Consider the following 25,613-nt stretch of genomic DNA (forward strand, 5'->3'; position numbering starts at 1 on the left):
ACTTCGGAGTGAATGAAATTAATCAAATACACCACTGTCATTTTAGTAGATGGAACTGATACAGTTAATCATGAAACTTCTAAGAATCCAGGGGGAAGATCTGCCATGACCATTTCCAGCAGAAGCCCATAGGTGTGGTGTGGTTTAGTGCTTAAAATATCAGATTAGGATGGGGGAGTCCCACTCGCTCCTGAGGCTTACAGTCACCTTTGGCCATTCACATCGCTCAGCCTAACCGACCACACGGGGTTGTTGCAAGAACAAAATTAGGGGGACCACTATATTTCACCATGAACTTCTTGAAGGCAGGTGAGATATAAATGTAGCAATTAAATATTATGTTACCAGAGGTATGAGGTAAAGACTGGGTTCAGACAGCACAATACCTATGATGGGTTAAAGAAGCCACAATGGCTTACTTAACCCACTGTAGATTATCCTGTCATCTGTCAGGAATTTTGTAACCCATAATGGCTTATTTGGCTGAAATAACTCACTCTGCTAACCCACAGTCTGCATTAGGGGTTATTTAACCCATCGTGAGTTAGTGTGTCATCTGGTGGTCACCATGGTTTATTTTGGTTACCTACAGAGTTGCGTGGCAAGAGTGTTTGAGATAGCTGCTGCTCTGCTCCTTGCAGGCATCCTCTATTTGTTGCACCGGGGATTTTCCGTCCTCTGGGGTAATTGTGCAGGGTTTTGATGGTGTATCAGGTGCCTCTGGACTAGGAGAGGCTGCATGTGAAGTTTGGTCCCAATCCTGCAAATTTCCAAGGGTTTATTTGTGCCACCCCCTTTTTGGTGCACACCGGGATTTTGCTCCTTGTAGCCCCTGCTGTGATGTAATGAATGGGTATTTAGTTTCTGGGGTACATCTTATAAGCAAATGAACAAGATGCATAATATTATAATCCTACATGGGAATAAAGCAACCTAGGCTTGCCTGAAATTATGTAGTCATAATCAAATCAAAAATTTTTATTTATTTTTATACTGCCCAATAGCCAAAGTAAATTTGTCTACTATTAAACCAACCAACATTATATTTGTCCAACATTATATGGACTGTGGCCCAAACAACTATTAAAATGTAGTTTCTGTGGAAGTTTCGGACCTTATTACATCAGTCCCATCTTGTCTGGTTTGACTGGTGAGTTTGGTTGATTTGGATCACTCAGAAGTTGCCGTTCCAGGCCTTTTTTCTTCAATGCAGACTATTGCCCGGAACAGGTATTGGAACATGGTTTCTGTGGATGTTTTGTGGCTTATTGCATCCCTGCCACGGAGTTATGTGTGACTGGTGAGTTTGGTTGATTTCACCCAGTCAGAAGTACCCATTCCAGACCATTCCATTCTGGATGTGTTCTGGGCATTATGGGGTTAATAGTAATATAATATTGCAAGGGTTTTAGTCCTAAAACATTGTTCTCAAGTGTTTCGGCCTCTTTAATATAAAGAGGCCATTCTGGCCCATTCCATTCCAGCTTTTACACCATCACTAGGACAGGACAGCATAGAAATTGGAGATACAGCGATTGCATTACGCCCCTGCTCCACATGCAGAAGTGCTTAAATAGGAAAGGAAATGAGAGTGTATATAACTCGACTTTTTTCTGTTTCTTGTGGGTGGTGGACCATAGGACAACACATTCAACGCATTTCTAACCTTTCTGTCTATACTTCTGAAGTTTCAGCAATATGAATGAGAGCAAAGATCCCAGCATCTTAAAGAAAAGAGTAGAAGGACTGTTGCGATTCTCTAAATTTAGTTTAAGAGTTAGCTACGACTTTTCAGTGGATACTCTACTGTCTCCCGACTTCTTGCATCAGACAGTGGAATGACGTAGAGAATGGACAGTGACAAAGGGGGACTGAGTGAAGTTCACTCACTGGAAGGATCCCAGTATAATCAGAGTGACCACGTGCTGTGCCAAGACGTGGTAGCAACATCTGACTGCACAAGCCAGATTTGGAAATTCCATGGATATAGGAATATGAGTAAAAATGGCTTACCTTGTCATGTCTACACACTCCTATGAAGTTTTCCTATTCCACTGTAAGGGATGAGGCACCTGACCTGCCTGGGATTTGCATATAAACAGAGCTTTGGAGCCACAGTATACAGCAACTCTGTGTAGACCTATTTAAATCTTAGGCTGCAATCCTATCCCACTTACCTGGGAGTAGAATCAGAGAACAGTAGCGTTGGAAGGGGCCTATAAGACTGTAGAGTCCAACCCCCTGCTCAATGCAGGAATCCAAGTCAAAGCATCCCTGGCAAGTGGCTATCCAGCTTCATCTTGAATGCCTCCAGTGTGGGAGAGCCCAACACCTCCCTAGGTAATGGTTCCATTGTCGTATTGCTCTCACACTCACAGTCAGGAAATTTTTCCTGCTGTTCAGCTGGAATCTGGCTTCCTGTACCTTGAGCTCATTATTCTGTGTCCTGCATTCTAGGATGATCAAGAAGAGATCCTGGCCTTCCTCTCTGTGACAGCCTTTCAAGTACTTGAAGAGCGCTATCCTATCTCCCCTCAGTCTTCTCTTCTCAAGGCTAAACATGCCCAGTTCTTTCAGTCTCTTATCACAGGGCTTTGTTTCCAGTCCCCTGATCATCTTTGTTGCCCTCCTCTGAACTCTCTCCAGTTTGTCCGCATTCTTCTTAAAGTGTGGTGCCCAGAACTGGACACAGTATTCAAGATGAGGCCTAACCAGTGCTGAGTAGAGGAGAACTAGTACTTCATGTGATTTGGAAGCTATACTTCTAGTAATGCAGCCCAAAAGAGCATTTGCCTTTTTTGCAGCCACTTCACATTGTTGGCTCATATTCAGCTTGTGATCTACAACAATTCCAAGATCCTTCTTGCTTGTAGTATTGTTGCGCCAAATATCCCCCATCTTGTAACTGTGCATTTGGTTTCTTTTTCCTAGGTGCAGAACTTGGCATTTATCCCTATTACATGTCATTCTGTTGTTTTCTGTTTCTGTCTTCCAGGGTATTAGCTATCCTGCCCAGTTTTCTGTCATCTGCAAATTTGATCAGCATTCCCTGCACCTCCTCCTCCAAGTCATTAATAAAAATGTTGACAAGCACTGGGCCCAGGACTGAGCCTTGCAGTACCCCGCTCGTTACCTCTCCCCAGTTTGAGAAGATCCCATTGATAAGCACTGTTTGAGTCCAATTCTGTAGCCAACTGTGGATCCACCTGATAGTTGTTTAATCTAGCCCACTTTGAGCTAGTTTGTTCATGAGGACATCATGGGGCACTTTGTCAAAAACTTTGCAGAAGTCGAGGTATATTATGTCCACAGCATTCCCACAATCCACAAGGGAGGTTACCTGATCAAAAAATGAGATCAGATTCATCTGGCAGGATTTGTTCTTGACAAATTCTTGTTGGCTTCAAGTAATCACTGCATTGTTTTCAAGGTGCTTACAGATGGGTTGCTTTATCATCTGCTCCAGAATTTTCCCAGGGATTGATGTCAGACTGACTGGTCTGTAGTTCCCAGGTTCCTCCTTTTTACCCTTTTTGAAGATAGGGACAACGTTAGCCCTCCTCCAGTCATCTGGCACTTCCCCCGTCCTCCATGATTTCTCAAAGAGAATAGACAGCGGTTCTGAGAGTTCTTCTGCCAGTTCCTTTATTACTCTAGGATGCGTTTCATCTGGCCCTGGAGATTTGAACTCATTCAGAGTAATTAGGTGTTCCTTGACCATATGCCTGTCGGTCTCAAGCTGCAATCCTGCTCCTTCAGCCTGTACTTCGCCTTTGCCAAGGGGGTCATAGACCCTCTTTCAAGACAAGACTGAGCCAAAGTAAGCCACATTGAACTCAATAGAACTTAATTCTGAGTAGATATATATAGGATTGTGCTGGTAATTCCTCATACAGGCTGTATCTGGCACTTTGAATTGAATTAGGATCTGAGCACTGCAATTAAGGAACTTGGAACCAACTTCAGCATTGAGAAGCTTGTGAAATTACTGACCGAGAGTGTCTTTGTGCGTAGACTGCCTGTCTTGGGGTGCACTCCGTCCTAGAGTGCCTTTGTCTGTTCCTACAGAATACCTCTCCTGTAAGAGTAAACAAAACCAGTGCAACCAATTTGGGATTAGGATATACCTAAACCAGGGGTCCCCAATGCAGCTCCCATGGGAGCCATGGCACCCACAGGCACCTCCAATGGTGCCCACAAATGGATCCCCAACGTGGTGCCCATTTGAAAAAAAAAAAAGCTTTTTTATTTTTTAAAACATACATACATGGATTCATATGAAATGCATACAGCTTTCTAGCAATTATACATGAGGTTCGACAAAAGTGGACCAAATATCCAAATAAGTATCCATTTGAAGGTGGCATCTATATGCCACCCGTTCATATATTGATAGCGTTGTAAGGTCCTCAGTCCATTGCACTATTGGAGATGAGTGTTTACCCTTCCAATGTTGTAATATCAGTCTTTTAGCTGCCAAAAAGGTGCAAAGAATCTATTTACGCTGACCATTTGTTTATTTCCATGAAGCAGGTAAATAATTTAAAAGAGCATGTACATTAGTGAATATTAAAGACTGTTCCAGTACAAAATTTATCTGTGTTATAACCTCTTCCTCAAAAGAAGCAACTACTGGACATTACCAAACAAATGTTTAAAAGAAGCACTAGCTGTATTGTACCACCAGCAATTAGCGAAATTAGACAATCCATTATTAAAGAGACTTTGCGGTGTTCAGCAGACTCAAAGGTTTCTGTGGAATAAGACGCAGCCTGTCCATAGACGTGACAGGTAGACACCAAAGTGGCGATCCACTGATTAGGCATTTTGTGGTGGTGCCCACAGCATGATCTCAAATTCCCACATGTGCCCGCAGGTCCAAAAAGGTTGGGGACCCCTGACCTAGACTGTAAACTTGATGACAAGGCCTGTGTTGTTGTTTGGGCTAACCTCCTAAATTACTAGAGAGTAAGTCCCACTGAACACAGTGGGACTTATTTCTGAACAAACAAGCCTAGGGTTGCACTTTTGTTTTTTGTTTGGCCCCTTGAAATGTTAGGGATGATGATGGTGGTGGTAGTACAGAGGAGGAGGAGCAGTAGCTTTTTCTTTACAAGGAGTTACTTTCAGGCAGGCATCGGAATAATGAAATAGGACTTACTTCTGAATAGGCATGCATAGGATTGCATGGTAAGTCTGCAGTCTTGTGCATATTTATGCATGAGTAAACCCCCCCACTGAACACAATGGGACTTTCTTTTGAGAAAATCTGCATAGGATTGGGCTTGTTGTTGTTCAGTCGTTCAGTCGTGTCCGACCCTTCGTGACCCCATGGACCATAGCACGCCAGGCCTTCCTGTCCTCCGCTGTCTCCCGGAGAGTGCTCAAGTCCATATGCATTGCATCGGTGATGCTATCTAGCCATCTCATCCTCTGCCGTCCCCTTCTCCTTTTGCCTTCAGTCTTTCCCAGCATCAGGGTCTTTTCCAGAGAGTTTTCTCTTCGCATTAGGTGGCCAAAATATTTGAGCTTCAGCTTCAGTATCTGTCCTTCCAAGGAGCACTCAGGGTTGATTTCCTTTAGGATGGACTGATTTGACCTCCTTGCAGTCCAGGGCCTGCCAGTAATTTGCAAATGGTGGGTCATGATAAATACATCTATTAAATTATCAAAGGCAATAATTATTAAATTATCAATTATCCGATACCGTTCCTGTATGACTGCTCTGGCCTTGCCCTCCCTCTTTCCCATCAGCTGGGACCTGGTGGGGATGGGGTGAGGGAGCAGGAGTTTAATACCACTGTATCTCTGCATTGGGCATGACTGGATCATTCAAGGTGCAATCCTACGTATGTTTTGACAGAAAGAAGTCCTACAACTCCCAGCATTCCCCAGCCAGCCACGCAAAGGATTCCACCCTCAGTCACTCAATGCAGATACGGCAAAATAACCTCCCCTCAGAGGAGGCTGCCTGTTGCATCTCTGCATGAACGAGTGCTCCGGGCTGGCCTTCTTCAGGAAGCGTGGGTGGGCTGGGTGGGGGAATCAGTGACTCGGGCAAAGACACAAGCCGGGGCCTCTTGTACATTCTATAAATGCTCATGTACGCTCTATAAAGGAGCCGGCTTGGGGCGTAAGAGTGAAATATGCCTCCAACGTTACTACAGAAGAAACCAAAACTCCAGAGGAAACCGCGACTCCGCTAAATTTGGGGAGCGCGGACTGAGCTGAGCGCTGCGTCGCCTGATGTTTCCACGCCCAGACGAGGGGCAGAACGTAGAATCACATGTTGCAGGTCAGGACAGCTGTGGGAACCTGCCTCCTTGCCTGGAAGGGTTTAACCAGGGCGCGCACAATCAATGAGCCTCGATCTGAAATACAGCCGGCGCTGGCGGTTGTGCACGGGCCGGACGTCGCTAGACCTGCGTCGAGTGCCCAACTGAAGACGATCCGGTGGGTGAGAGCGCGGCAGAGAAAGGAGCGGGGGTGCGCGTTAGATTCCCGGGCGCGGTGGCTCCCCCGCCCCCGCTGCCTCCTAGCTTGGCCCGAGCGCCAGCGGAGGGCGGCGCGTGAAGGATCGCCGGGGTCCCCGGGGGTCCCGCTCGCCTTTCCGAACCGCCCCGTCCCGCCCTGCCTTGCCCGGGAACGGAAACAGCGGGGTGGGGCGCGGGAGCAGAAAAGCGCGGCGTGGAAAGGTTTCTGGTCCGGCGGGGGCGGCGTTAACGTGACGTGGCACGGTGGGAGCGAGTGGGAGCTTATTTGGGGCCCAGCGGATGTGCAGAGTGAAGGGAGGCGCCGAGTACATCTCCCATCCCAAGCCAGGCGCTCCCCAAACAGCACGAAAGGGTGGCGCTTGGGAGGGTGTAGTGGTTACAGAGTGCTGCACTTGGACTGGAGAGCGCCAGGCTGGAAATGTCGCTCAGCCACGAAGCGCCCTGAGGCCAGTCGCTGCCTCTCGGCCTAACCTACCTCACAGGGCTGTTGGGAAGGTAAACAGGGAAAATGAGCTCCTTGGAGGAAAGTTTGGATATGACGTATATACAGGGTAGCATGGTCTATGAAATGCCCGCTTAGGGGCTTAAGCCAGCATGCTGGTTGGGGAATGCTGGGGGTTATATGACTTTTTTTCTGTCTAAGCATGCATAGGATTACGCCCTGAAGTGCTAAAGCAGGCTTGGGGAACTTCTACATTTCCTGATGTAAAAGACATGCGCCTAGAATTAAGGAATTCCAAGCCCAGGAATTTGTTCCGGTACCAGAACTGAATGGAGCTCACAGTTCTTTCACAGCTTTTTATGATGGGATTTCGTTTGAGAAGCAAAAGAGAAGCGCCAGGATACTTACTGGGCACAATGCATCTTTTGCCACTGAATCTCTGTGCATCTCCAGGCCTGAGATGCTAATAGCAGGAAACACTGGTGAAAGGCTTTTAAGGCTCCCAGCAAACCACCACATTACTGTCCATCGTTGCCATCTGCATAGAGAAGCCAGGTCAAAAATCCCAGGGCCCCTGCTGTCATTCACTAGACCCAATTCTAGTCCCCTTCCTTTGAAGGGGTGGGAAGGAGCAGTCTGGCGTTCTGCTGCAAACTTCTCCAGCTCCCCTTGGTAGAAAGTATATGCTCCGTATTTTTTATTTTATCAGTTTATACACTGCTTGATTATATCTAAAAAGGGATCTTGAAGCAGTTTACGGCATAAAAGTTTGTGCGCTATATTTCCTTCCTTCAGTGCTGTGTAATGCATGCTTACTCGGATGTTGAGTAAATATGCATAGGATTGCACTGTTTCTCTCTCTCCCTTAAATAAGTCCCATTGTAGCATTCTGATTCTTTTCTTTTTAAAGGCACAACCCTATGCATGTTTAGACAAAACAAGTCCTACAACTCCCAGCATTCCATACCCAGCCATGCTGGCTAGGGAATGCTGGGAGTTATAGGACTTTTTCCTGTCTAAACTTGCATAGAATTGCTCCCTAAGCTGGCTAAATATGTTACACTGAAGGAATTAAACAGCAGCATAGAAACAAGTTTTCTGGGCATCCTCGTATGTGTGTGTGTGTGTGTGTGTGTGCTGGTACCCTTGCTGTGCATTCCTATGCAGATTTACTTGGAAATAAGTCCCACTTTGTTCATTCTTCCCATGAGTGTGGGTGTGTAGCCTTATTTATTCATGTTTTCATCCTGCCCTTCCTTGGGGAAGGTTCTCCACATGCACCCCCACCCCAGATCCCCCTCCTTGCAACAATCCTTTGAGGTTGCTTAGGCTGCAAGCGAGTGGCTCTCCCCAGGTCACTCAGCGAGTTTTGTGGGCATGGTGAGGTTTGAATCTGGGGCCCTCCCTGATCTCAATACACCCCAGGAGACAGGAAAGGAACCCAGTAGTCCTCTGCCTTCTCTTTTCGGGCTCCAGGTTTTGTAGCTAATCAGTCAGGATGGGGTTTAGGCAGTGGAGGCTGGTGGGTCCTATTTCAGCAGGGCCTTGAATCCGCTCTGGGTTTCAGCCTAAACCAGTCAGAACTCTAAAAGAGCTATTCAAAGTGCTGAACCCTATCCCCAAAATGGGTTCCACACCTTGGTAACTCCTTCAAAGTTCTGACTGGTTCTGACTGAAACCCAGTGTTGATTCACCGCCCCACTGAAATCGGAGGTGCCAGGCTCTGCTGGGTTTAGGACGAGGGAACGGGGCTCTTGCCTCCCGATTCCCCGAGTCGTTCTCCATCACAGCATTGCCCTTCCTCTCTCCCCCATCCTAGACCATGGCAGCTCTTCTGAGGAGCCTGCTGGCTGCCTCGGAGAAGGCAGCTTGCATTGCGCAGCTGTGTCGCCAGGAGGAGGCGCTCTTCAGCTTGCTCATTGAGGAGAAGAGAGGGGCGGACAAGAACAAGAAGTTCCTGCAGGACTTCAAGACCTTGGCAGACGTGCTCATCCAAGAGGTCATCAAGCACGATGTGGGAAAGGAGGTACTGCTGGGTGGAGGGCCTTCTGTCGCAGCAGGAAACAGAGCAAGGCGTGGCAGAGCAGCTTTGGACCGGGAATCAGGCTAGATGCTTAGAGGAGCAGCACCCTCTGCCTCTGGGTGGGGGTAGCAGTGCTCTCTTCCTCCCCCCCTCCCGAGCTTGAAGCAGCTGCTCCACTTGCCCTAGATTGCAACAGCATCAGCACCTAGAACTGAGCTGGAACTGGTGATGGTGGAGAAGCTGCTTTACCTTTGGGAGCTGCAAAAGCAGGATCAACCATGTAGCCGCCATGTCCTTTCATCCTCCAACTGCTGGAATAAGAAGAATTACTGCCACTACTGCACACTGATATCAGGAGTGGGGAACCTGTGGCCCTCTGGATGTCGCTGGACCCCACATCCCAGCAGCCTCAACCAGCATAGCCAATGGTTGGGGATTATGGGAGTTGCAGTCCAACAGCCTCCAGACAGCCACAAGTTCCTTGCCTGTGGCATAAATGCTTTAAATAAATGCATAAAGGTGCAATTCTCCAGTACCTGCACAGGTGTCCCGGGGACATAGGATACTACAGACCTCCCCCTACATAGGGAGAGAGGGAGGTCCTCCCCTGACTGGCTGCTCTCCTGGTAGTGCTCTGCCAGTGGTAAGAGGCAAAAAGAGAGCATTCCAGGGACACATTGGGGATTCTATCTGGTCACTGCCATAGCTAGCCCCTGGTCCCAAAGCTGCCCCTGTTCTGCATCCAGCTGCAGTAAAGAACTCAACAGAAGGTGATAACCCAGCGAAGTTCTGGGAGAAGATTGAGGGTTTGTATACAGACAGTTCTTGGCTTAGCATTATAGCTGGGTCTGCTTCCTCAGTGGCTTCAGCTGGGTCTTCCTCCTTACAAGTAGACCCTCCCTCCCGACTAGATCCTTCCTCCTGAGTAAGCCCTGGGTAAGAGGGTTTTATAGTGGCAGGCAGACACTCCATGTCCCAACTGGCCCAATGCCCTAGTAAGCTGTGAGGTGAGGGGGGAGGGTCAGAAACCACAGCAGGGCTTGGGGTGGCATCAAAGGGGTTGTGGGGGACCTCAGGCAAGGCATCCCTGCAGTAAGACTCCTCAGGCTGCCCCATGTCTTCTGTGGGAGTGGGGCTTGCTGAGAAATCCCAGTCCTCCCCCTCCGAAGAGGTCTCTCCTGGGCTTGGATTGACTGAGAGGCTGACACTGCCTCAACCTTTTTACTGGCAGAGGTCTCCTTGGGCCACTCATTCCAGTGTGAACACAGCAACAGTGGCTCTGACCCTGGGAGAGCTCTCCCTTTGTGTACTTCAGCTACTCCTTCTTTTATGAGATGCAGTCCTATGGGAGTGAGTAGCTGAGGTGCATAAAGGGAGAACTCCTAGAGAGCCTCTGTTGCTGTTCACGTGGGGTTGGGGGAGAGGGAATCCTTGGCCGGCCTCCTGGAGGATCCAGGACACATAATAGAAAGAGACTGTGGCCTTCTTCCCAGCGGGGAACAAAAAGCCCTTTGCCTAGTATATGGGATTTACTCTGCACACAGACCTGGTTTGCACATAATGCATGTGGTTAATTTAACCCATGGTTTGTTGCTCTATCCAGGGTTTGTCTGGGAGACAATTGAAAAAACTGTTGTTTGTTTTCTCAATCCCTGGGTTGTTTGTTTCCCTCTTCCTTCATCCACTCCCTCCTAGTATCCCAAATGCCTTTGCAGCGCCGTAGTATTAGCATGTAGAGCAGCTGGTTTTTTTATACGTTTCTTGCCTGTTGCCTCTGTAGCTTGGCAAAACAACCCACAGTTCTGGGTTCACAAATAATGACAACCCATTATTTAAAGAACCCAGAGTTCACAACCCAACAACAAACCATGAGTTCTCTTTCTGGATTTTTGTGATTAACAAACCATGGTTCATAAATAAAGACAACCCAGATTTCAATAACCAATAGGTTAAATAAGACATGGGTAAGCATTATGCACAAATCAGGTTGCCCTTTCAGCCTTTGCTCAACTCAGAATGAGTTGCCATTTGGGGGACACAAGTTCTGGCTGGGATTGACCTGATACACAGCTGTCTCCTTTTGATCCAATGGATCATTCCAGGATGGGGTATTGCAGAATTGGTGAACCAAAATTAGCCACATCCTGAATCAGACTAATTAGCATGACTAAGCCGCATTCTTTCTCTTGTCCCCATCCCCGGTTCAACACCATTTCTCTCTCCTTTCCTTTCCCTTTCCTATTGTTGCTGCTACCAGTTTCCGGAACTACAAGATCATATTCGTGGTGAGGAGTCCAACAAATTTGAAAATGGCCTTGGTGAGTGATGCTGCCTTTGAGTGGTGGGGAGAGGGAAAAGTATCAGTCTGTCCTCTGTCAAATCCTTGGCCCTCTGTCTCAGCCTTATGCTGCATTGGCTACTGATTCTGTTGTCATCCACCTCTGCGTACGCTGACGTACTTGGTGCCTGAAATGGCCCCTCTATTTATTCATCAAGCTATTCCCCCCACCCCGCATTTCTTCAGCAAAATACTATACTGAACTTCCCTGGGCCTGCTTTGTTCCCTTCAAATGTCCTACTTCAAGGGACTCTGCTCTCTATCCCCATCAGCTTGTCTGCTGAGGAGCCCCTTGTGCATTGCAAAGGATTTGGGGGAAAGTTCTCGAGGCACTCTCTGTTTAGGCACGAGCGTGGACTAGGCATGCTGGGCCTCACTGTTGACCCATGTGAACAGAGAGCATGGCCTAAAGCAATAGTCTTCAGTCTCAAGAACCAAACTGGAAGTGTTTCTCTGCCTTCCCGAAATGCACATGAGCAATTTTCACAAGATGGATAAACACAAGGGGAGTCGCTGCTTCTCTTCCTTAGAGATAGGACCACTGGACCGAATAAAGCTCAGATCCAGCCCATAGGCAGCAGTTTCTCCTAGTCTCAAGGGAGCTATACTCTTTCCCATGCAAGAGTATAGGGAAGGGCCCTCTAGCCCACTGAACTTTACTTGCCTTCTAGGGGAGACCGTGGTGGTTCAGGTTTGTCCCACCCAAGAGGAAACAGCTGCTCTGCTGCAAAAAGTCCTGGACCGGAATCAGACAGCAGCTGAGTTGTTGGCTGCTGCTATCCACCAGGAGGTGGCGCTTTCAGACCCAGTGCTGGATGATGTTGCCGACGTGAGGATCTCCACAGAGAGCCTGGCTGTGTGGATTGACCCCATAGGTGAGTAATGCGGCAAGAGAGGCAGCTGTGTTGGGCACTAGAGAGCACCGGGAAATGTGAGCTTTGACCAGCCTTCTCCAACCCGGCGCCCTCCCGATGTGCTGGATGGATGGATGGATCCCATCACCCCCAGCCATGTTGGCTGGGGTGATGGGATCTGTAATCCAACACATTGGGAGGGTGCCAGGTTGGGAAGGCTGGTTTAGACTCTGTTGATCCTTTCTTCAACTTCCAGAGGATGAGTGCTGGGCTTGTGGGTTGGGTGATATAAGAGAGGATCATCATCTGCCTTTCTAATAAATCAGACTACGGGGCTGTTCACACAGCATGCTAACCCACAGTCAGTGGTTGAGTGTGGATTGTTTTGAACTGTGTGTTGTTTGTTGAACCATGGGTTAGCGTGTTGCCTGAACACAGCCAGGGTGTCTCAAACAAGCCACCTTGAGAACCCACGATTTGTTGTTGGATTGTTCAAGGTGGTTAACGAGTCACACTGCATGGTTAACAAGCCAACCCAGCTGCATTCAGACAACATGATCACCCACCCTGTGGGAAAACGTGCTGCATTTAGACAGCATGCTAAACCACAGTTCAACAAACAACCCACGGTTCAAAACAGCCCACTCTCAGCCATTGAGTGTGAGTTAGCGTGTTGTGTGAACAGCCCCTATGGGTCTATCAAGCCGAGTAGTATCTGCTCTGACAGCAGTGCCTTCATCTCTCAGGCAGACATCTTTTCTCAGCCCTGGTGCCTCAGTTTATTTGAGTCCCTTCACACACCATATTTGTTAGGTACCCTTCAATAAATCTTGAAATCTATCTTCAGATCAAATAAATCTTCAAATCTGACCCTAAATACATAACTTCTGAATGCAACAGAGGAGATGTTTGGAGGCACGTATCATACAGGCATACTTGTCAGGGAATGGTGATTGACTGAAGCTTCAAGTCAGGTGTGCACTTGCTGGTAAACTCAGGTTTGTTGCTGAATCATGTGTGAAATGCCCTTTTGGAGATTCCAGGGATTGAACCCTTGGGCCTTCTCTGTGTAAAGCGCTGGCTCTACCACTGGGCTGTGATTCTGCCAGACTGGGAGTCTTTCCCCTTCGCCTGTTACCTAATCCTCAAGATGCCAGAGATGGAACCAGGGACCTTCTGTTTGAGCTACGGCCCCTCCACTGCCTGTATGGAAAACCCCAGTTCATCCAGCAGGGAGCGCCCTGACACTTGCTCTGCAGCTATGGAGCCTGGGTGAGGGAAGTTCTGTTTCATGGGTTCTCTCTCCTCAGATTCCACCAATCAGTACATCCGTGGGTGTGGCAACGTAGCGCCTGTGGATGGCATCTACCCATCAGGGCTCCACTCTGCACTGGTGCTGATAGGAGCATACGACCGTCACTCAGGCAAACCCGTCCTAGGCATCATCAATGAGCCCTTCTTCCAGGAAGCACTGCCAGCACACCGGTAATCATGGCACCCACGGGACACTCTTGCACGTGTGAGCCAGGTTGGCTTAGCCTGTAATCCTCCCCTTGTATTACAGAGACATCGCCATGCATGCAGATGGAAGGGGGCCACACTGACAGCCCGTGTGGTGTAGAGGTCCAAGTGTTAGACCGGGACTCGGGAGACCCGGGGTCTAGTCCCCACTCGGCCATGAGGTTCACTAGGTGACTTTGGGCCAGTTGCTGACTCTCAGCCTAACCCACCCGACAGAATTGTTGTGAGGATAAAATGGAGAGGAGAAGGATCATGTAAGCTGCCTTGGGTTCCTTGCAAGAGGAAAAAATTTGGATGTAAATATAATAATAAATAATTTTTAAAAGTGGGACCAGGGGTTGTATCTGCTCTAAGTAGCACTAATGTAGTATACAACCCAGGCTTGGCACAAGCTCACTACCGTGAGGCATTGTTTATATTCATCTTTGCTCTGGAGAAGTTGTCATTTTTCACTTCCACTGGGCCTAAGTATGGAAGCCTGGAGTTATATATCCCTGATCTAGAACATGTCTGCACATGGAGCCCATCCAGCGGAGACCTGAGCACACCAACTACGCCACTGCAGACATTTTTGCTAGACCCAAGGAGTGGACCGTAACTTTCCACATAGAAAGAGTCCAGCTCACAAACAGACTGACTATAAAACAAATCCCAGAGCTGGCTCCAATACACGTTTCCCACCCCAAAGGTATCCCTCCCTCCACCTACTCCCATGACGTCGTTTGTTCCAGTGCATCATGCACTGCTGCCTCGGAGTTGTGCTCTCCACTCACGCAGCACTGAGAGCCATCCCAGCCATCTTCCTTCCAGCTTTGTCATGGGCGGGAAGCGTGGCCGCCACGCTGCTCTTTCACCCAAGTCCTATGAACGCCACGCGGCGGCGGCTTTTCTGAGCCAGCCTTCCCTGACTTCTCCCTTCTTTTTTCTTCTACAGGTGGCAGAGCAAATATCACTGGGGTATCTCCTATGGAGGCACCAACCTGAGCTCACTAAGCCAGCCCCAGCTACAGGCTTCCCCGCGCGTGGTGCTGAGCAGCAACGAGAAAGTAGGGCTGCAGAAGGCTCTGGCTCCTCTCTACGGCGAGCAGCTCTGCTTTGCCTCGGGAGCCGGGTACAAGATGCTGTGTGTGGCCCTGGGCCTTGCGGATGCTTATGTGCTCTCGGAGGGCAGCACCTTCAAGTGGGACTCCTGCGGCCCCCACGCCATCCTGCGGGCCCTCGGGGGAGGCATCGTCGATCTGTCAGAGGCCTTGCAGGCGTGGCATGCTGGTCGACGCAAACGGCTGCCTGAACTAACCTACCACAAGCCCGTGGAGGGCTCTGTGGGTGCTGAGCGCTGGGCCAACCAAGGAGGCCTCGTGGCCTATGTCTACCCGGAGCATCTGGAGGCTGTGATGGCCACACTGGCGGCTGCGGTTGATGCCTTCTAGAACGCCTTCTCTGGACGGGCGTAGCTTGGCTGAGGCATTCATCTCTGTGCGAGCAGAGGAAGCCAGTCACCAGGCACGGAACTCTGTGGCTCAGATTTCCTCACCATGGGACCAATCCGTCATTGATGGAGGGAACATGCCAGCATGGGATGGGGTTGGCATGGAACTTGTACCTATCACATCTGGCTTTTCTGTGCTATTTGAGTCATTGGAAACTTCACTTCTGGGGCAAAGCAGACAGGGGGAATCTTAAATTGCTCCCCCCAGCCCAACCTTACTTGATATATTCCTTCTCTCGCATGGGTAATGTGCATTGTGGGTAATACAGTAAACATGCCTTGAGACAATTAAATAATTTCCGTTTATATTTGCTTTAGTCCTCACTGGGTGCTTCCAGATGAGACTTTTATTGTGCAGTTGCCCTGCCTCATTCACAGAATTTTATAGGGAGGGGGGTTGAGACCATGACTTCTTCCATTTGTAGCCCTCCCACGCACACTTATTTTGACTTTTTTCTTACCAGAAAAAAATCCATTAAGGAAAAAAAGATGGAATAGCTGCACACTGCCTTTTGATTGTTAGTGCTCAAAGCCCTCCATCTAGAAGCACCCACTGGCCCAGTTCACACATAACAAGAAGCTACTGTGGGTGAACTTCCCTATGGGGCTTCTTGTTGCAGCAGCACCCACCATTCTGAATATTCGAGCTGCGGTGGGGGAACACCATAGCTTGTCATTATGTGCAAACCCGTCGAGGGTGGGTTGTTAGAGTGGTTGATAAGTCACCTGCAACCCTAAAACAGCCCATGGGTTCTGGGTGGCTTGTCAACCACCCCAAGAACCCACCCTCAACAGGTTCGCACATAATGACAAACCATGCTGCCCCTTCACCCCTGCCTGCCACAGCTCGAATATTCAAAATGGCGGGCGCTGCCACAACAAGAAATCCTGTCAGGAAATTCACCCACAGTGGCTTCTGTTATGTGCAAAACCAGGGCAACGTCTCTGCAATGGTGCGTTGTGCAATTGTTTGCTGCACAGGCATATTTTTCCGTGGTGCGCTCATCTCTTTGCTCCCGATACACAAAATCTGAATTACACAAGTAGAGCTAGTGTATGGATGGTCTTGCTTTATGTTAGGAAGAAAAACAAGATGGCCTTCAGGTCCTTTCCAACTCTGTGTCCACACTACAGCCTTACTGAACTGGTTTAAGACATTCTCCCTCTAACAGGGAATCCTCAGAATTGTAGTTCTGCAGTCTCTAATAGAGAATGCCTCAGGATGCTTTGGAAGGAGCCATAGCAGCTGAATTAATATATATTAATATTAATTGATATTAATTGATATTAATTAATAATAATATTAATAATATGTAGTGTGGGTATATGTACTGTGACAATTAATTTTTTGCAATTCCATATGACCAGAATTTCATGCAGACTAACTGAAGCAGATGCCTGGGAATCTCTATTTTTATTTTTAAAGTAAATTTCCAGCCCTTATGGTTTGGAAATATATTTTTGAAACAGGCAAACAGCATCAGGAAATAAGCCAGTGGGTGAGGAAAGAAGGCATGGCCATAATGCATCCAGTCATTCAATTCAAATATTTGGAATCAATAAGAACATGAAAGTTGAACAACGCTATATGGATGTATTTAATCCGATTGCTGTAATCAATGCATAATACGGTTTCTTCATTGTTTAAAAAAGTTTAATTTTACTTTTTATAGTAGTTTCACAGTCTTATTAATAGTAATAAGACTGGAATTGCATAGAATATTCTCAGATTTTATTTTTTCAGTCAGTATGTCTGTAATATTAAACACAGCATAATATTCCAGTAACTAATAAACAGTGTATTTGGAAAAAATAAGTATCAGTTGCTCTTCTATCATGGAGTCTAACTTATGGTAAATGTATTTATCACATTTTCATAAAAGGTCATTATACTTTAAAAAAAAACCCAAAACAAATAAATTTAAATAATATGAGATCAAAACTGAAATCAGACAAAATCAACAAATCTGTAGCAGCAGCACTAACATCAGCTAAAATACAACCCCACTTTAAAAAATACGCCTGTGGAAAATTCTTGGGGCCAAACAATCTTTTGGTTTAGGGTGTAATCCTATACTTTGAAAATCCAACATAAAATAATATATTTCTATCACTGCAATCCTATACATGTCTACTCAGAAATAAGTCACATTTTAGTCAATGGGACTTACTCCCAGATAAGTGTATATAAGATTGCAGCCTCAATCTGACTAAAAAGCTAATGTATGTTGTCCAGTGCTTGATCCCATGCATAATTATGCAGATAAAGCCCATGGAAATAAATAGGCCTAACTCTACATAGGACATAGATGTTTAGTAACCCAGTCCATTTCCAAAGCTGGATCCAACGAGCTAGAGGGCAAAAGCCCCACTCAGACGTGACTATTGATGGTTGGGAACTGTTACCCTCCCTGAACACAAGAAACAGGATGGTTTAGAAATCCTAATTAATTACTCAGACAGTTACCACCGGTAACTAGTGGGCAGTCTGGTAATACGTCCCTCTGCCACTAGGTGGCACCATGGCTCTTCAGACTTGGACGGTATTTGCGAACGGCTGGATTGAGAGCCTTGCGGGAACAAGCTTTCACCCGTGACTGAGAGCATCTCTACACCACCCTAAAATCCTGCATTTAAAACAAAAGGCATTTAGTGCAAGAGACACCCCGAAGGTTCACAGCATCATCTAAAGAGCCTGCAAACTTCTGTGAGAGAGCCATCTCAATAGCAGGATAAAAGCTCCATGTGAAGAAAGCCTGAGTATTTAGTCATGTAAAGCTGACTTCGTTCCATGTTAGCCTGTTGCATTTTATGCTTAAACTGGGAGGCTACTAACAGAAAGGTGGATGTAATCCGATCCAGCCTGGGGGAGGTTGTTGTAAGTATTCTGTGCAAGCACAGACTTTTAGTACTGACATATTTATTCAGCATCCTGAGTATCTCAGTTCTTTCTTCTTAAGCATTTAAAGGAGCACGATGTCTATTCCTTATAGCCGTGAAGACAAGATAGCTGGGAAATCTCGAAACCTCAACAAGGAGGTTGAGTAATAATTCAAAGTAGGGCAGGATGTGGGCTTCAATACTCTGCATAGTTCTTAGATTCTCCATATGGTTAGCAAACACAGAATAATGTCTACAAGCCTGCCTCACTTGTAAGGAGGTTGCAGAATCCCATTTTCTTGGCACAGAATTTTAAAAGCACAGGTCATGTATACACTGCTGGTTCTGCTCAGTACTTTCAGGTTATAGCTGTTCAATATCTCAGCAGGCACTACTATTTTTGTATGCCATTTTCGATATGATTCTGGCAGACCCGGATCAGTGGTTCCAAAGATGGGGGGGGGGGTAGCATAGAAGGCTAGGGGCCCATCTACACCTGGCTCTTACTCCAGGGCGGGTGTGAGGCGAGGTTACTCAGCACAGATGATGCACTCGCCACTTTGCAGCCTTCCGTGGTTTCTGCCTGCAAAATGCAGATTTCCAAGGTGGTGTTTTGCTGCAAACTTTTCAGCTGCTGTGGGTCCACCGCAGCAGGGTGCACTGTCTAACCCTCAGGGTGACATCGCGGTTTGCGGTGGGCATGGCGTGGGCGGTAACTGTGTGACGCCTTCCTCCTCCCCACTCCTCCCTGTGCAGCTCCATTGGTCCAGCATGGCTGCTTTTAATTTGGGCAGCAAATAAACCAAACCAAACTTGGAAGGGCCATCACTTACATTTTAAAAAAGGGGTGGTGGACTTCCTTCACTGTGCCCCTAATTTTAAAGCATTTTGCCCCTTCTCCCTCAGAAATCTTCTCTTTATCTTTCTTTCTAAAGTCTGAGGGTTGACAGAGACACATGCCAATCATACCAGCTAAAGGAATCACTATGGTTGCAAATCCAAGCTGGGGGGAGGGGGAAGGGAGATTTCCCATTGATTTCAACGCGGACCAGGACTTTGTGTCACTGTCTTGCATATATCTGTCAAATTCCTGTTTGTTGCTTGCTTGCTACCCACCGCGCAATTGGGAAGGGAATTCCTGCTCGCCATGGTCCAATAGCTTTTTGGCATACTGTTTCTCTGCAAGGAAACCTCAGTGTCAGCAAAACACTCGCAAAGACCCATCGGCCAGCAGAGGAGAAATTTCAACTATCAACAAGGCCACCCGTCGTGCCTTTGCATATCTAAAGCTGGAAATACTTTGGGGTGAGGGAGGGCACAGCGGAGTTTCTCGCAGCGAAACTGCGCAGTAACTCGCCCTGTATATCTTGCTGGTTGAGCATCTGCAGCGCAGGAGCTGCGCAGCTCCGACGATGCAAAGGACCAAGTCGGCGCCATGTAGATGGTCCCTTGGGTACACAATTCAGGCTCAATTAATGCAGATTAGTTCCCCAGGACAAGTTATAGTACAATGTAGGACAACAACAGTTAAATAAGCTAACCATATGGCAATTTAATAGGTTTTCTGTTAGTCTCATAAATTTTAACAGGGAGGGAAAGGTTTATGAACAAAGCATCTTATGGATAATTTTCAGGGAGGCGGGATGCCAGTTTTAAGAGTCAAGATGCACTTTCTTAGCAAAGCATAGTAAGAGGACGAGAAGCTTATTTAGGCTGCGATCCTATACTTACTTTGCTGGGAGTAAGCCCCATTGAACCCAATGGGGCTTCCTTCTAAGTAGACATGTATAGAATTACACTGTTAGTAATTTTATATAAACTTGTTTTCTGCAGATAATTTTTTAAAAAGCGGGTGGGCAATACATGGTCACATTGAGCTCCACCCCAGCCATTTCGTAACCTCCCCTGCTTTTGCTGCATTTTCTGCCTCAGCAGTGGCAGCATAAAAAGCAGCGGTTTTGGAAGAAAAGGTGCATGGAGAGACCACATCTTGCTTGAAAACAGAATTGCACTCCCAGAAGCCTCCTGGAAGTCTCTCAAAAGTCCGATTCTGCTTTTAAACAAGGCACTACTCCTTGCACACCTCAGGAGCAGCCTTGGAATGGGCCAGTAGAGCCCACTTCACTTTACTGGCCCAGAGTAAGACAATAATCTCAGGTAGCAGCTACTGAAGGAGCAGGGAGAGGGAAGGCAGCAGCAGCAGCCTCCAGACTGGTCTTCCTAAACTCCCTGGCTGTTCCCTTCTGTTGGAGGACAGAGTTATGTATGTCACACAAGCTGGCCTACACCTCCTAAACTAGGTTGCTGCTTCAGGTGTAATGGAGGATGATATCCCATCCCCAGTGTTGAAATAAGATTCAACTGCCAGTCCCATCAGCTTCTATACATGGAATGAGGAGGGCCGCCATCTTGTTCTTTGCCTGAGGCAGCAAATGGCCTTGGGCCAGTCGAGTTTTTAAAAAATAATTAACGAAGCATTATTATAACACAAAGCACACACCTCTGGCAATACTCTCGTTTTTAGTGACAAGAACCTTTAACACTTCTGTGAATGGCCTCATCATAAAGTATTCTCATGAAAAGTGTTCTGGAGAGGGGAGGGCTAACCAATAAAACAGTTAAGCCAAGCTGGCCTTGGCTGGCAGCTGTGTATTAAAAGTTCCTTTGCTCTTCCTGTGGCAACTATTCAGCAAAGGAAGGGCAGATGTCTTGTCACTGCTACTCTGTTGCCAGAAATGCTTCTAACAAGATAAGCTTCTGAGAAATCTAATAAATTAATGCAGAAGCAGAGAGAGAAATTTCCTTCTGCCAAGAGCAGGATGAAAACTGCATGCATGTGCTGAGGAAGGAAAACTGACAAGACTGGATTAAGTTCACAGTCCGACCCTATGCAGAGTTAAGCACCTCTAATTGTACTGATTTGAATGGGCTTGGGCGTGCCTTGTTCTGCAGAAAAAGGACCAGGCAAACAGTTGTTCCTGATTCACAGGGTGACCAGACGGCAAATAAAATATCTTCCCTCTTATTGTGCTCTTTCAATAGCAATGACAATGCAGAACTTTGGCTGAGCATTAACAAACCACAGCCTTATTTAGCTCCGTACCTTCTGTGTAACTGTTCTGCAACTATTTGAATTGATTTTGGTAGCAAACCACAAAAGCTACGGTTTGTACTTCCCGTTGATCTTATTCTAATGTGTATTTCTTGAGGACTACAATGCTTGGGCTGGGAGGTGAGAGCCTTAATAAGTATTGTCCTTACAGAAGCAGCATTTTAATTGGCAGAGTGTCAGGTGAGGACAACTGGCTCTGCCCCCTCCAGAGTGTCAGGTGAGGACAACTGGCTCTGCCCCCTCTCCGTTCCACAATAGTCATGGTGATGGGGGCAGTAGGCACCTAATGATGAACAGTAAAACCAGATGCTGATGCTGGATTAGTTAAGTTTCAGAGGTGGCAGGGGATTAAAGGAAAGATGCAGAGAAAGGTTCATTTGTTTTGGAGAATCTTCTGCCTTCTGTTTTAGATGCGTTCTTCTCCAGTGTTTGTGGCCTGCCCATGCTTGCTTAGTAGTAAGGGAAAGCAGCTCTTACATGCTCAGGGAGCTGATTTGTTACTGATGTTTTCAGAGCCTGAATGCCCTGGCTTAAATTAAACCCTGCTCAGTGGAGCAGGAAGATGTGCTACAAATCTTCTCTGATAGTTAGGACTATAACTATCTATAAAACACTGTTTCAAAGAGATAAATCCCACAGCCTTGGGAATTCAGCTGTGTGTGTGTGTTTCAGTAAGTAGGAGACAAGTGAGGAAATGACACAGTAGTTGGTGCGGGAGTAATGGGAAAGAAGGGGAAATGTAACCAGAGTTGCAGATAGGCAAGCAGCGCTGGCTTTATCCTAATAAAAGCTAAATTGTTGCTCTCTTTTTTAAAAATTTGACATTCATTCAACCCTTGAACTTGCAGATGGTCTATGGAATCCATCAGAATAATTCACTAGAGTTAAGGGCACAGGTCAAGAGGACACCAGAATGTTACCATCAAAGTGGTAAAAGTACTTCTTCACACAGCACATAGTTACACTATAGAATTCACTACCACAAGATGTAGTGATGGTCACCAATATGGATGGCTTTAAAAGGGGATTAGACAAATTAATGGAGAAGACTTATCAAAGGCTACTAGTCCTGATGGCTACATGCTACCTCCAGTGTCAGAGGAAGTGTGCCTATGTACACCAGTTGCTGTGGGAACACAACTGCGAGGGTGCTATTGTCCTCATGTCCTACTTGTGGGTTTTTGACAGGCAGCTGGTTGGGCACCGTGTGAACAGAATGCTGGACCAGATGGAGCCTTGGTCTGATCCAGCAGGGCTCTTCTTATACTCTTAAAGTGATTACTTCACACCATCTTTTGGAGAGGGATGGTGGTGGCAGCAGCCATTGACAGTCTTGCAGTTTGTGAAGATTCCTGGAAATCTGTTCCCTTGTCAGTTTCCGGGAAGAGGGGAGGAAGATTTTTATGCTGGAAAATCATTAAAAATTCACAGTTTATTTATCTGTTTATTTAAAATATTTACTGGCCCCCTTTCAGAGCAGGAGTCCTCCCAAGGCAGCAGTTAAACTCACATAATAAAAACTGATGCAGTAATAAAAACAGCAAAAACATTAACAGCAGCAAACATTCTAAAAAACAACAAATAACAGCATAAGACAAAACATACAACACAAAATTGCACCTACAACCCAGTCTGATAAAACAATCAGGGAAAGTCCTCAGTTTTCAGGGCCTTCCCAAAAGCCAGCAATGGTGGGGCCTGGCAAACCCCCCAATGGCAATTTGTTCCAGAGGTGTGGGGCCACTGCAGAAAAAGCCCTCTCATGTGGTTGCCTGCCTAACTGCCCTCACAAGTGAGCAAATAAGAAGGGCCTCTCTTGCTGATCTTAAGGTGCAGGCAGGCTGATATGGGTGAAGGCGGTCCTTCAAGTAAACTGGTCCCAAACTGTTTAAGGCTTGAAAGGTAAAAACCAGCACTTTAAATTGGCTCGGAAACACACCATTAAGCAGTGCAACTGGTGCAGTATAGTCATGATATGATCAAATCGCCTCACCCCCACCAACACAATAAACCATTATTTGTTTAGGAAAATTTGTTGGCCTCCTTTCAGAGCAGAAGCCCTCCCAAGGAGGCTCACAGCAACAAAACACATAAAAACAGTTAAAATATTAAAAATGATAAAAACATAAACACCATAAAACAGCAGTAAAAGCAACAGCAAAGACCAACAATAAAACTAGCACCATACATTATTATCCATTATTATTATAAATAGTATTAATACTATTTATAACTCAGTGAAGCCATAAGCTATGCTGTGCAGGGCCACCCCAGGCAGAAAGGTCATGGTGGAGAGTTCTGACAAAATGTGGTCCACTGGAGAAGGAAATGGCAACCCACTCCTGTATTCTAGCCAAGAAAACCCCATGGAACGTATCACAAGGCTAAAAGATATGATGCCGGAAGATGAGCCCCTCAGGTCGGAAGGTGTCCAATATACTACTGGGGAAGAGCAGAGGGAATTTCCAAGTAGCGCCAGAAAGAGTGAAGCGGCTGGGCCAAAGCCGAAAGGACACTCAGCTGTGGATGTGTCTGGTGGTGAAAAGAAAGTCTGATGCTGTAAAGAACAATATTGTTTAGGAACCTGGAATGTCAGATCAATGAATCAAGGTAAGCTGGAGGGGGTCAAACATGAGATGGCAAGATTGAACATCGACATCTTGGGAATCAGCGAACTAAAATGGACAGGCATGGGCGAATTTAATTCAGGTGACCATTATATCTACTTGTTGTTCAGTCGTGTCCGACTCTTCGTGACCCCATGGACCATAGCACGCCAGGCCTTCCTGTCCTGAGCTCTCTCCCGGAGTGTGCTCAAGTTCATATTCATTGCATCGGTGATGCCATCTAGCCATCTCATCCTCTGTCATCCCCTTCTCCTTTTGCCTTCAGTCTTTCCCAGCATCAGGGTCTTTTCCAGAGAGTTTTCTCTTCGCATTAGGTGGCCAAAATATTTCAGCTTCAGTATCTGTCCTTCCAATGAGCACTCAGGGTTGATTTCCTTTAGTATGGACTGATTTGACCTCCTTGCAGTCCAGGGGACTCGTAAGAGTCTTCTCCAGCACCACAGTTCGAACGCATCAATTCTTCGGCGCTCAGCCTTCCTTATAGTCCAGCTCTCACAGCCATACATTACTACTGGGAAAACCATAGCTTTGATTATACGGACCTTTGTCGGCAAGGTGATGTCTCTGCTTCTTACTATGCTGTCTAGGTGTGCCATAGCTTTCCTCCCAAGGAGCAAGCGTCTTTTAATTTCATGGCTACAGTCACCGTCTGTGGTGATCTTGGAGCCCAAGAAAGTAAAATCTGTCACTGCTTCCATTTCTTCCCCCTCTATATGCCAGGAAATGATGGGGCCAGATGCCATGATCTTAGTTTTTTTAATGTTGAGTTTCAAACCAGCTTTTGCTGGTTTCCAGCTTTTGCTGGTTTCCAGCTTTTGCTGGTTTCCAGCTTTTGCTGGAAAGAGGGTCCTCTTTCACCCTCAACAAGAGGCTCTTGAGATCCTCTTCGCTTTCTGCCATTAGGGTGGTATCGTCTGCATATCAGAGGTTGTTGATAATTCTCCCAGCAATCTTAAGTCTGACCTGTGATTCATCCAACCCGGCGTTTCTCATGATGTACTCTGCATATAAGTTAAATAAGCAGGGTGACAATACGCAACCTTGTCGTACTCCTTTCCCAATTTTGAACCAATCGGTTGTTCCATGTCTGGTTCTTACTGTTGCTTCTTGACCCTCGTACAGGTTTCTCAGGAGACAGGTAAGGTGGTCTGGTACTCCCATCACTTTAAGAATTTGCCACAGTATGTTGTGATCCACACAATCAAAGGCTTTAGAGTAGTCAATGAAGCAGAAATAGACTTTTTCTGGAATTCTCTTGCTTTCTCCATAATCCAGCGAATGTTAGCAATTTGATCTCTAGTTCCTCTGCCTCTTCGAAATCCAGCTTGTACTTCCGGTAGTTCTCGGTTCACATACTGCTGAAGCCTAGATTGTAGGATTTTGAGCATCACCTTGCTGGCATGTGAAATGAGCACAATTGTGCAGTAGTTTGAACACTCTTTGGCGTTGCCCTTCTTTGGAACTGGAATGTAAACTGACCTTTTCCAGTCTTGTGGCCACTGTTGAGTGTTCCAGATTTGTTGGCATATTGAGTGCAGCACTTTAACAGCATCATCTTTTAGGATTTTAAATAGCTCGGCTGGAATACTGTCATCTCCGCTAGCTTTGTTGTTAGTCATGCTTCCTAAGGCCCATTTGACTTCACTCTCGAGGATGTCCGGCTCAAGTTCAGTGACCACACTATCATGGCTTTCAGGGACATTCAGATCTTTCCTGTATAGTTCTTCTGTGTATTCTTGCCACCTCTTCTTAATCTCATCTGCTTCTGTTAGGTCCCTGCCTTCTTTGTCCTTTATCATGCCCGTCTTTGCACAAAACGTTCCCTTGAGATCT

The 25,613-nt window shown here is 46.7% G+C and overlaps 1 protein-coding gene across 2 annotated transcripts; it reads left to right on the forward strand.

The window, feature by feature from the left end:
• Nucleotides 1–6,300: 6,300 nt before the first annotated feature.
• INPP1 (inositol polyphosphate-1-phosphatase) lies at nt 6,301–15,642 on the forward strand. 2 transcript variants are annotated; one of them, XM_084837008.1, is made up of 6 exons: nt 6,301–6,453; nt 8,756–8,962; nt 11,217–11,277; nt 11,969–12,172; nt 13,462–13,636; nt 14,607–15,642. In XM_084837008.1, the coding sequence occupies exons 2-6, from the start codon at nt 8,759–8,761 to the stop codon at nt 15,100–15,102; spliced, it is 1,140 nt and encodes a 379-aa protein (XP_084693134.1). In that variant the 5' UTR covers nt 6,301–6,453; nt 8,756–8,758; the 3' UTR covers nt 15,103–15,642. The 2 variants fall into 2 exon arrangements, with proteins under 2 accessions (XP_084693134.1, XP_084693133.1); XM_084837007.1 differs by lacking the exon at nt 6,301–6,453 and adding an exon at nt 6,686–6,989 and having other exon boundaries at nt 14,607–15,623.
• The last annotated feature ends 9,971 nt before the right edge of the window (nt 15,643–25,613 follow it).

Source organism: Heloderma suspectum, chromosome 2 (assembly GCF_057233095.1).
Source record: "Heloderma suspectum isolate Gila_16-S chromosome 2, 16-S_ref, whole genome shotgun sequence".
In the NCBI taxonomy this organism is placed as follows: domain Eukaryota; kingdom Metazoa; phylum Chordata; class Lepidosauria; order Squamata; family Helodermatidae; genus Heloderma; species Heloderma suspectum.

Coding starts and splice junctions, on each gene's coding strand:
- INPP1 (XM_084837007.1), top strand. CDS start 6,774: ATGTGCAGAGTGAAGGGAGGCGCCGAGTACATCTCCCATCCCAAGCCA. Junction 8,963..11,216: donor AGCACGATGTGGGAAAGGAG/GTACTGCTGGGT, acceptor TGCTGCTACCAG/TTTCCGGAACTACAAGATCA. Junction 12,173..13,461: donor TGTGTGGATTGACCCCATAG/GTGAGTAATGCG, acceptor CTCTCTCCTCAG/ATTCCACCAATCAGTACATC.